Below are 12,773 nucleotides of genomic sequence, written 5' to 3'. Positions count from 1 at the left end.
CTGGAGGAAGAGAGGAGAGGCACACAATCCACATTGCTTGAGGTCCAGTGTAAAGTTTCCACAGTCAGTGATGGTTTGGGGTGCCATGTCGTCTACTGGTGTTGGTCCACTGTGTTTTCTGAGGTCCAAGGTCAACACAGCCAATTCAGGCAAAAGGAGCCCGCTGTACATGCTCATACTTATTATGTTCATTCATTTCAGTTGGCCAAGATTTCTAAAAAATCCTTTCTTTGTATTGGTCTTTAGTAATATTCAAATTTTCTGATACTGAATTTGGGATTTTCCTTAGTTGTCATTTATAATAATAAAAATTAAAAGAAATAAACATTTTAAATATATCAGTCTGTGTGTAATGAATGGATATAATATACAAGTTTCACTTTTTGAATGGAATTAGTTAAATAAATCAACTTTTTGATGATATTCTAATTATATGACCAGCACCTGTAAATATATATTATAGATAGTATAAATAAAATTAATAGATTTATATTCCCCATTTTTATTTTTGTAATACAAATAATTATTTTTAAATAAATTATTTTGATTACAGTAGGATTTTTTTTTTATATTACCATAGTGAGATATAAGGGGAAATTGTTCATATTTTTTGTAAACCTTAAAAAAAAAAAAGAACCGGGGTTGGCTATTGTTCTTGTATTCCCTTTGAGTCTGGAGTGAAATACAAATAGGACTTTTTTTTCCATGAGATTGACCCAAAATTATAGTATACCTAGTTTGACAGACGCATAGAAAAGGCAAAAGTACAGAGAGGATCAAAGAGACAGTAAACATTTAGCCACTCAGAAAGAGGAGTGGAAGACAGACAGAAGGCACACTGCTTTAAAAAGCATCATTCAGTCACTGTTACTATACCAAACTCAACAGTAGTGCCAGACACACAAACATCCAGACGTAACAGCATCAAAAACCTGATCAATCAGACGAGCCCTGGGAAGACCGGCGAGAACTGAAGTCACGTCATCGCGAGGAGGCAGGATGTTACAGGCGCTTGAGTCCTGCCACCTCACTACAGATGAGGTCAAAGGTCAAATAATGCAAGAGGATGGAGTTAATGGGAAAACAGAAGAATGGTTTTACTGGGCGCACACACACCAGGAAACACAGGAATATGAAGTTTAAATCAAAATTTGACGACGATAATAGAAAACATGAATACAGTGTGTGTTAGTGAATTACAACAGGTTTCTGTTGCCAAAAATGTTCTGAGGGTCCACATACTCCTTCACCGACTTGAGCATGCCGAGCCCCACGCCGGACACGCTCTCTTTCATCCATTCCTTCCGGAGTTTTCCCACTGTGAGAGAAAGAGAGAGAGAGGGATTGAGCAGACGTGTGCGAGCGGCTGTAAGCGCTGGATGATGGATGTTGTGGGGTGGGCCGCACTGCTGAAACACTCAGATGTTTTGCATGATGTGATTTATGGAGAGCAGCAGACTATCAAACTCATTAAGTTGCCTGCGCTCCCAGCAGAGAGAGAGAGAGCAACTCTTTCTCTGTCTGTCTGTCTGTCTGTCTGCTTCTCTCATGTTTAGACTAAACACCACCGAACATACATAAACGTCAACTACATTATCACACTTCACCAAAAAACAATCATTAACACATAAATTAACACTAAACTATGTACCAAAACTACTTGTAAACACAATTCAAAAAATGATGACACTCAATCATAACACGAAGGAATAAACTGAAGTGTGGGTAGATGCCAGGGGGCTGCTGCTCTTTGTTGAGCTCATCTAAAGGTTTTTAAGCATTGCTAGAGCGTCATGGGTGTTGCTTACTGGATAAAGTAAAAAAAGCCCACTCTATTGATTATTATAATAAATATAATTTCCAACAAGAATATAATACATATAAATAATAAATCTTAAACCATTATCGTTATATTGTTAGTAAATTGTTATATTGTTAGTATTGTTACGTTATTATTATATAACTATTGTTGTTGTTTTAAAATATAAACTTTGTATATATATTTAAATTAAGTAAAAATTAAACCAATGTCCAAAAAAGATAATGTAATTATATAATGCTGATATGATTTCTTTCCCAGATCATTAAAACAACAACATGTTTATGAGAGTGTGTAATACACGGCATATTGTTTGTGAGAGCAGCAGTTTAGGGAACTTTGATGTTCCCATCTCCTCTCTCTCTCTCTGTGTCACGCGCTTAATATGATTGATAAGCGAGCAGACAGCATTTCGCCGTAATACTTTACCATTTGAAGAGGGGGCGGGGTTTAGGGCAAGGGCAGCTCATTATTGGCAACACCCCAACCCAGGACTCTCTCATACATATGCAAATAAGTCTTGCAGCCATAGAGCCAGTCACTTCACATGAAAAAAACACGCTGGCTCACCGAACACACAGCAAGCCAATCAGGAGGAGTGCACATCGGCCCCTCTTCAAACCACCAGTGGTGTATTTGTGTCTCTGCTGGGCGACAGACAGAAACAGAAGGAGGCATGACTGCATCATTGCCTCCATCACGGAGATAATTTACACATCTATCATCTCACCATCAGCCCATATTCCCGCACTCTCTTTCCATCACTGTATTGTCACTACTCATCTCTCATAACCACTTTTGCACAGCTGAGACATGCAAAAAACTCAAGCCAGAGACAAAGCATAGGTTTGTGTCCAATAATGACTGAATGAAGCGGAAGCGGTCTGAGTGTGCTTGAGACCGATGCACTTGTTTTTCATATAACCCCTGCTCTTCACCTGCACTGCTGTTCGTATTTCTACACTGTCCTGAGGCGTGCGTTTACACACGCAGCTCAGAAGAAAGTTTTAAGCATGTCTGCATGGTGCCAAACAAACAAACCCCAAAAAACAAAACTCTTGCTGCGAAGTCCAACAATAATTAATTGAATCTGGGTCACGGCACCAAAAAAAATCACCTTAGGGTCACATTAGTCTAGGAAAATTTTTTAAAAATTTGTGTTAGGAAAAATTGTTAGCCTGAATGCAATGTAAGTCACTTTGGATAAAAGTGTTTGCTAAATGCATACATTTAATTTAATTTTTAATTTTAATTTAGTCTAAAACATATACAAATACTAGGGATGTTGGGCAACAGAGGTGATTGTTGTTCTTGTGAATGCTGGAAAGTTTTATTCATTTTAGTGAATCAGTTCATTTCACAACTGTTCACAAAGTGATTTGCCAATTCAAATAATTATTTGTATTTTTTTTAGACGACTTTTATAAAATAGGAAGCCCTACCTTTTGTAGTGAAATAAATGTTCAGTTAGTTCTCTTTGTGAAGGTTGCTAGGTTTGTTTGGACAGTTCAATTCAATAAACCACAAATGATTCACTGATTTTTAATCATTACTTTCAAAATGTTCTCATAGGCCCTTCTTTTTTTCAAATGTATTTTTTGTAATAAGTTTTGTTTGCTAGGTTCGTTGTATAATTTCAATGAATGCACAATGCAAAACTAATCTAATCCATGTCACCGCACCCAAAATAAAAATGACTCATGCAGAAATGACTGATTTTTGAGACACTTTCATAATTTTTTTTTTTTTTTTTGTGAAATAAATCTTTAGTAAGTTCTGTTTGCTAGGGGGTAGGTGTTTCAACTAATCCATAGTGTTAAGTATCAATGTCAGCCACCTCCCAAAGTTATACAGTCAGATGCCTGACAAATGCTTTGCAAAATTGGTTTGACCGAATCATTAAAAAAAAGGAGTCTTCATTTTTTCTTGTTCTCCCTAAAGTCTGTTTGCATGGCCTCTCTTAAACCCTTTATCTTTAACAGAGCAGTTAGTTTAGTTTGCTTCGATGCATGTACACATGGCCAACAAAGAATCGTGTGCACTTGTGTTTAAAGCGAGTGGAGGTCTGGCAAACGTGCTAGGTTGTATTCACATCTCTGACCCACGGTAAACACAGGTTAGTAAACTGTGCCTCTCTCCTGCGCCCTCCCACCTCACAAGCCCAGACTACATCTGTTTTTCCAGATACACGCACACACACTTCATTTGTCATGCTGTGATTGTGTGTAGACAAAAGGGCCTGCCGGCAGGCAGTTAGTACCGCAGTACTGCTATTAATCACAATTACAGAGCACTCCCCCACCACACACACACACACCATCAGCATCGCTTTCTTTCTTTCTTTTAGATCACAGTCAGGAAAGTTTATAAATATCAGCTCACCATTTCCTCTCTCATTTTAAAGGTACAACTCAAATCACCTGCACGTCATTTAATAAACTATTTGTCTTTCTTCTGTGGAATCTAAATGATCAATTTGGAATCTGATCTTTTCAGTTAAATAGATCAGAATGATTCTTTCACAAATCTGATTGATCCAGTTCACAAGTTTAACTCACTGATTCGATCGCAGCACGTGACAGCTCACTGTTGGAGAAGACTGTTAGATAATAATCTTACATTTCTCACACAAATAATTTTTTGAAGCCTGAAACTCACATTTTCTTAGTTACTATTCTTCAGAATTTTGTTTTGTGTTCCATAGAAGAAGAAAAAAGTCATTCAGGTGTGTAGAACAACATAATGATCAGGAAACCACAGAGTGAACTCCAGAATATAGCAGTCGACCTCATGTAGGATACAGTGTGTGTGTGTGTGTGTGTCTGTGATAAAAGAGTTTAGCTAACAGCAGGCGGATGTTAATAAGTCATGTGTTTCAGATGTAATAAACCAGGCCAAACCACTGATTCAAACTCTGCAATTCTCTGAAAAAGCTGAACTGTTGAGTTTAGACACAGATAACTGTATATGTTGTGTTCGGTAGAGATCCAAGTGAGGGAATATATTCATTTATTTCAGATGATGTATGGTGAGATTCACCTCCGTGGTGGTGAGACAGACTTCCTCCGTTGGCTAGAATCTCCTCCCGGGCTGCATGCTACATTAAAGCAAAAAAGAAACAAACTGTCAATATCTACTAGGGTTGGGAATCGAAAAAGAGTTCAATTCCACCAATCAATTCCTGTGTGCGCATCTTTTTTTGGGGGTGGCTGTTAAAAATGTATTTGTCTTTAAATCATTCATTTAACGGATTCATTAAAAAAAACATTGATTCATCCAGTAAATACTGAGTGAATCAACAAATCATTCCATTCATAAAATCCACTAGATTTTGTATCATTGTCTAAGGTTTGTTCTTCAGAACTGGGAGAGAACTACAATCTCCATTTAAAGTCAAAATATTTTTTTATTTTGCCGGCTGTAGGTGTTTGCTCATGGCATTCAGTAGCAGTTAAATGCTTTACAAAAAGAGAGACACAAAATAAATATGTTTGATTTAAATGTTTGAACTGGGAATCCATGAGAATCGAAATCGATAAGCAGAATCAGAATTGATAAAATACCCAACCCTAATATCTACTTATTTTAAGCTGAAAACCGAACCATTTCTTTGTTTTGAATTGAACAGCAGCTGAAACAGCACATTGTGATGGCTTTAAAAACGAGAAATACATTCACGGGTAATTATTGAGGAATACTGTGCTTGCTTTCTTTCTTACTGTACGTACCTCCACTTGTTCATAGATGTGAACTGGATCACTCAGACCCCGGTAATTAAAGGCAAAATAGAAATACACACAAGCACCTGAATCATACGTCTGTGTAACTCTAGAAAAGAAAAAAGAAAAGATTTAAAAAAAATATATATTCTTGGAAGTTCCTACTTAAAGATGCACTCAGCAACTTTTCTCTATATTGACACCTAGTGGTGTGGATGTAGCATCAAGCAACGATATCATTTTTCAGTTCAGTTAGATGCAGAAATGTGCAGTCAGCAGTCAGCCATGATTATCATTTTTAAATATATCTAATATTTTATTGTCCTAAAATTTTATTTAACTTTTCATTAAAAATACTGAGTGCACTTTAATGTAATTACTGTATGTGTACTGAACAGTACACACAAAATATATACAGTGTTTTCAAGTCGCTGGGTTGCACAAAAAGCATGCAAAATAAATAATTCAGTTCATTTTCACAATCATGATGATACCTATTTACTACAGATTATAGATGCCATATCTACAGTGCATGTATCTGCCACTATGATCTCTTTATTTGACCAAGGATGTTGAAATCCTAAAACTAAATTGAACTCAAACTAGAAATACAATTTTTGCTCAACTTCTCGTAGTTTTCTATTTATATGGTGGTATACACACTTCTAACCACTGATCTGCGTTAGGAGCAGTAGAGTTCGATGTTTCTACAACTAGTTATCTTAATATTCTTCCTGCTAAATCAATTGACATTAACATGCTTTCTATCCAGGGCCTGTCTTTGAGACCCTTGAATTTGAGACAGGGAAAGTTTAAGGGCCGTGAGTTGGTGTTATCCGGTTTTGCAGAGGTTAAACGGCCACATCAATCATGTCACACGCAGCTGGACAGCGAAAGACAGGAAATGAATGATTGAAATAAAATGCACTTCAGCCCAAATCTCCCTCTCTTTCTGTGCGTGACGTTAAAGGTGAGGTCAGAATGAACACAGAGTTCATCAATCAATATATCAAATTGCGTAAAACTACATTTTTACAATTCACAGAAGTTGCCACCAGATGATTGCTAGGTGCTTACTCATAGACAGTAAATCAAAAGTCAGAGAGACAGACGTGTGCGTGTGTGTGTGTACCTGCATGTGGAGAGCGGAGGGAACTGTACTCCTCTCTCCTTACACTCTCTTACAATCCTCTCCTTCACATTCCTGCACAAGTCCAAAATCCTGAAAGAAACCGTACAAAACAAAAGAAACCACATATGTAAGACACTCGTATATTTGAGCTTTTTGTCTGGTTTCTTCTGACTCTAAACATTCACTCAGCGAGAGATAAGATGAGTCTTGGATGCTTTAAGCTGTAAAGACTTCACACTTGACTGCTTCAAGTTCACAATCTGTACAGGTTCACATAAAGTCTGAAAGTGTGTGTGTCTTTGTGGGAGGTCAAGGTTTGGCTTGGCATCTCTGAAACCTTCGCCCCTCCGCTGAACCCTTCATCCGAGAGCGTGTGGGCATCAGTGGACGACAGACAGACAGTGCACAGTGATGCAGAAGAGATGGCACTGTCTGAGCATTCACCTGTCCCAAGGCACAGACGTCTCAAACGACTCTCCGATCACATAGTAGTCCATTCCCAAATCCTACACACAAACACGTGTTGCATTAATGGACAGAACTTGACTCTGTATTTGGGGATTTTAGTTTCTTAATTGTTCACATAGAGAATAAAAAACATGCAAGTTAAAGTTAATTCAGTTCGAGTGTACATTTAAGTACAAATACACAAAAACACATTTCAACACACACTGTCTTTCTATTTCTAAAATATATATATATATATATATATACATACACACACACACATTTCTGTTCAAAAGTTTGAGTTCAGTAAGATTTTCTAAAAATGAAAAAAAAATATTTTATCTTTTATATATTATGTTCACCAACACTAGATTTATTTGATTAAAAATACAATAAAAATAATAATATTGTTAATTACTATTACAATATAAAACAGTATATATAGTCAAATGTAATTTATTCCTGTATTTTCAGCATCATTCCTTACACGATCTTCAGCTGATTTGCTGCTCAAAACACATTTCTGATTATTATCAATGTTTTCAATGCATAATATCTTTTGTGGAAACTGTCTTTTCAGTTTTTATTTTTTATTTTTATTATTAATATGAAGTTCAGAAGAGCAGCAGATATTTAAAACAGAAATCATTTGTAATATTATAAATGTCATTACTGTCACTTTTGATTAAGATTAATGTGTTCTTGCTTTAAAAAAAAAAGTGTTAGTTTCTTTCCTAAAAAAGCAACAACAAAATAAACTTACCGAACACATGCCATGAAAACATACATTTAGGGTTAGACATCAAAAAAGAAGTTTTATGAAGGAGCATTTATGAGTATTTTGAAGTCTTGTGTAATAAAGATTGAGTAAATCAGTGTGAGGAGCTTCATAACACACCCGCAGATACGCGATGACAAACGTCAGCATGTAACCCCTCTGACCGTTATCCTCTCCTGCTGCCAGACCCCTAAAACACACACACACACACACACACACACACACACACACAGAGTCACACATCAGAGTACAGGTCACTGGGAAGTGAAGGAGAAAATATACATTATCAGCACAGTCAATGTAGCAAAAGAGAAATTATGAGGCGTTTGTGGTCCAGTGAACATTTCTTGCATGAACGAACACACACACACACACACACACACACACAGAAGCAGTGGATCAATAAGGTCAGCTGTGGGATTCTCCTTCTATCCATCACAATCAGCCTCTAATGAAATATTCTCAGAATCAACACAAGCTTTAAAGCAGAAATCATTCAGTCTGTCCACTCTTCTCCTCACACACCCATCAGTGCCACTGAGAGAGCCGTGATGAACGAGGGAGGATGAAAAGACCGAGACAAACGCTCGTGCTTCTCTATACAATCAGAGAGATCAGGTGAGGTCAGGGGTCACGACCCTTGCTGGTGAAACAGTAACTCATGCTGCAGAGAAACAGCACAGATTAGAAGAACACACAAAAATGAGCGCTTTCTTACCCGAATTTGGCTGCGATGTCATAAACCTGTTTCTCGTGCTGCAAAACCTTCCCACGATTCCCTTCAAATAACAGCGTCGCGACACACAGGTGGTGCGGGTCGAAGCCTTTAAACTGAGAGCGTCACATCAAAACTGATCAGCAGATGTTATTAGAAAAAGAAAGAAAGTGACAATCCTTTATCAAAATGTATGAGCCTTTGACATTCTCTGCCTCTAAAATCAGTTTTCATTTCTGTTCTTGTTTCAAGGCTGCGTGGGCGGGGAAAAACTGTCACCCAATAACAGCATAGCCGACTTTACACCAGGCTATCAAATCAGAGGATAAAAATCAGTCACTTTATTTCTTGCTTTGACTGTAGAATGACTAAGTATTTCAGAGAGCAGAGCAGTGTAACAGCAGCACGGACAAATACTGAAATCCTTCAGTAGCTGTGAAAATTGGCACTCCTACAATTCATTATTCTGAAATGTTAAATAAAAATATTAATATACGAGTCTTCAAAGTTATGTCATAACAAAATTGGAAGTATGTGAATTATGTTGTGAACAAAACACACACACAAACAAAACGAAAAACAATATTTTATTTAAGTTTCTTTGTCTGATTATGTTCACAGATTCGTGAAATGCACCCTGAGATGCTTTAGATGCTCTGCCTCTCAAATAAGTTTACATTTATGATTTAATTTCAAAGCTTTTAGGGGAGGACAAAATATTATTAGGATGTAGTAAAAAAAAAAAAAAAAAAAATCAAACAAAAACAAAATGCAGAACAAAACAGAACTAAATAAAATTTTGGCCTACTTTTAAATTGTATTAATTTTATACGTATGTTGCACATTTGACTGCTTTTAGTTCATTATCTGTTAATCTGATAACACAAAAAATAAGATGCCTTTAAAATAAAATGTATTGTCTGATTTAATTTCAAGGCTGTTTGGGCAGGGAAAAAATTATATTCGGATTCAGTAAACAAACCAACAAAAATCAGACCAAAAACCAAAATACATAAAAAAAAAAATTAAAAACAAAACACATAAAAACAAATTAAAAACAAAACAAAAAACACAAACCAACCCGAAACCAAAACATAAAACAAAACAAACCAAGAATAAACTAAAAACAAAATAAATTTAAAAAAAACTCTCACATTGAAGTTTCTTTGTCCAAATCTGTTCCCTCCAACTTCATGTAAATATCTTTATAGCCAATAGTGTTTTTTTACTTAATTCATTTTACTTAAAAAAAATATTTTTATAACATTTTATGGAGCGATAACGAGAGCTATCCAAACACCCCTCTCTAAAAACCTTAAGAGTCTAAATATGTCAAAATGACAAGATTTTTTTACCTGGCTTCATCCAATGTTGAGATCTTTGTTTTAGAAATGTATGCAAATCAGCGCATATTTAATTAGATAACACCTCATTTGCATATTTCAACATAGCATTTCAGAAGAAAAAAATCGATTTACAAAAAATCAGTGTAATTCTTACTGTAGTCAATCAACCGTGTAAGTATGGTGATATCTCAATTAACATTCAATCCACCAGTTTAGTGAGGAACATGCTAAGGATGTTTCATTTCAAGGCTGTGCGGGTGACTGATGACAGTGCAGTAAATAAATAACCTGGCAAATGCTCCCTGCTTTAAAAGAGAAAACTGTGACTGACCAATCAGAATGGACCATTACAGAGAGCCGTTTAACACACAAGTACACTTCTTTCTCACCTTTGTGATGTAGAATTTTTTCAAGCCGTCCAGGAATGATGTGAATATGGAGGACACTTGTGGCTTGAGTGCATGACCTGGTCAAATCAAGAATAAACACATCAATAGACCTCAGTATTAAGCATGCAATCATTTAGCAATTTATTTGTTTGTGTGCAGCCAAAAAAGCTTTCATCTCTTTAAAAAAGGAGAAACGAATGTCTCTGGTACTGTTCTAGAGTCATCAAACATCCCTCAGTTTTGCCCACTTGGATTTGCAAGAGGCCTTTGTGTCAGATTTATTAGCATGTGTGAACAATAGCACAGTAATGACTGAAGACAGAGAGCGAGAGGGAACGCAGTGAGCATGTTTCACAGGGGGTTTGTCATAAATCATCCAGATAGCAGCTGCTCTGATATGAAACGCTGCTAAATCTCTCACACACACAGTCAGAACGAACACAAACTCTCAGATTCATTCAAATCAACTAAAAAACTGACATGAATCTGTGTGAGAAATATCAAACATGCCAGTCATGGCACAGCATTTAGTTTAGTTTCAGTGCATTTTGTTTTATTTGTGGATGCTTTATAACATCACATTAAATCCAGTGAACTCACGAATCATGTTCACAGATGAGGTAATGAATTACCCGCACTTTCCACATTTATTCAAATAGCGAGTAAATCATGCAGAGAAAGCCAGCAAAGAACATTTACATCGTCAAATAACATTTTGACTGATTTCAGTCTAGCGCGAGATTAAGCGATTTAAAAAACAAACTCAGTAGATGGTCTATAAACTGATGAATGAATCACTTACTTACATCATACATACATCTGCACTTGTTTATGGGCTGAATTCAGTCAACTCCCGTGTTTCAGCGCTGACTCATCTGAACGCCTCTGATTGGCCACTGCATTCTTAAGCTCCACAGACCCGTGTGTGATTGGTCATAAAGCGAAACACCATAAAAACTCGGAGAGTCATGGTGCAACACTGGGCAGATCTAAAGTTAATGCTGCAGTCAACACTTTTCATTTCAGCCGTAATGGATTTACTTTAACTGTGCAGCGGCATTTTTGTCCATACTTGTAGTTTCTACAAGCGAAAACAGAGTATATCGCGGATATTATGTCACTGATAGGTGACCGTGAACATGGAGGAACAGGGACAAGACAATTTTTAAAACATGAATTTCTCTGGATTTACAATTGGAATAACGCAAGTACACAACTGCATGAAATACACAACACTGTGCACAAGGTTTTTGGATATTTTATTACAAAAACCTTACATATTGTGCCTTTAAGCTTTTCTTCCTTTTTTTCCCCTTTATTTTTATTTTTTGGAAGTTTTTGCATTTATTATGTTTTGAATCCAATCTTGCGCGTTTCCATTTTTGCATCCAAGTTACAAAATAATAAGAATAAGAATAATAAGAATAATAAACGAACATCTGTGTTGCAGTTCCTTTAATTTCTTAATGTATTAAAAGTAATTCACTGAATTACCCCAAAATAGCCATTATCAAAGTTATGTAATGTATTTAATCAATATGCACTACCATAAAAAAATTGGTCATTTTTTTTTTTACACAAATTAATACTTTTATTCGGGAAGGGTGAATTCAATCGATCAAAAGTGACAGTATTTCATAATGCGAGCTCATATAATGGTACAAAAAAAATGCTGTTCTGTTGAACTTTCTAGTCATCCATTTCTAATCCCTAATCCTGTTCATGGTTTAACATAAAATATATTAAATATGTAGTACAAGAGTTTTTCAACACTGATAAGAAATGTTTCTTGAGCAGAAAATCAGCATATCAGAATGATTTCTGAAGGATCATGTGACACTGAAGACTGGAGGATTGATTCAGCCCCAGCGACCTTTAATTCATGAGGATCCACACCCTTACAACCCCATACTGAGATTACACTCATCATAACAACACACATTATCTCCCCTTTCTTCTGGTTGTGATTATAACACGCACATATCAAAATAATACAGCCACACGTCTGGGCTTAAAGAGTGTGCATGCTGCAAAAACCAGGATGATTACAGATACTGGAGTCTTCATTAAAGAGTCAATACATCTCTGTGCCTCTCAGAAGTGCATCGTCGATGAAAACACCGAGCCGAACAGGAGTTAATGAGATCCCTGGAGACGGGGAAACTTTTCCAGATATATCTGGCAACACCTCACACATTCCCCACATCTCCACATGCAACGCTATAAACCTGGGCTGCACTGGGAGCTTAATTGCTGCCAGGGCCATTCTTCATTGTTCCTGAATTGTGTGTTTGTGCAATCGCTCGCTGCTCAGCTGGTAAAATAATGATCAATTTCACTTTATACGAGACGGCGCGAGTGGGGGGTTCGCCAGAGATAAATTACACCAGACCAAATTAAACCTCTTGATGTAATGAATACACAAAAC

General features: G+C 36.6%; 1 protein-coding gene across 1 annotated transcript in view; it reads right to left on the bottom strand.

Moving 5' to 3' along the window:
- Positions 1-642: 642 nt before the first annotated feature.
- The window catches only part of agps (alkylglycerone phosphate synthase), a 55,930-nt gene continuing 43,799 nt past the window's right edge, over positions 643-12,773 (bottom strand). Inside the window, exons 13-20 of the mRNA XM_059499532.1 lie at positions 10,346-10,422; positions 8,614-8,726; positions 8,016-8,085; positions 7,115-7,176; positions 6,671-6,760; positions 5,548-5,647; positions 4,859-4,916; positions 643-1,318 (exon numbers count right to left, since the gene is read on the bottom strand). Coding sequence (XP_059355515.1) covers positions 1,197-1,318; positions 4,859-4,916; positions 5,548-5,647; positions 6,671-6,760; positions 7,115-7,176; positions 8,016-8,085; positions 8,614-8,726; positions 10,346-10,422 — 692 coding nt within the window. The 3' untranslated portion in view covers positions 643-1,196. The remainder of the gene's footprint in view (positions 1,319-4,858; positions 4,917-5,547; positions 5,648-6,670; positions 6,761-7,114; positions 7,177-8,015; positions 8,086-8,613; positions 8,727-10,345; positions 10,423-12,773) is intronic.

The sequence above is a fragment of the Carassius carassius genome, chromosome 19 (genome assembly GCF_963082965.1).
Source record: "Carassius carassius chromosome 19, fCarCar2.1, whole genome shotgun sequence".
Taxonomy (NCBI): domain Eukaryota; kingdom Metazoa; phylum Chordata; class Actinopteri; order Cypriniformes; family Cyprinidae; genus Carassius; species Carassius carassius.
The sequence above is the reverse complement of the archived record's forward strand: the minus strand, read 5'-3'. Positions and strand labels throughout refer to the sequence as shown.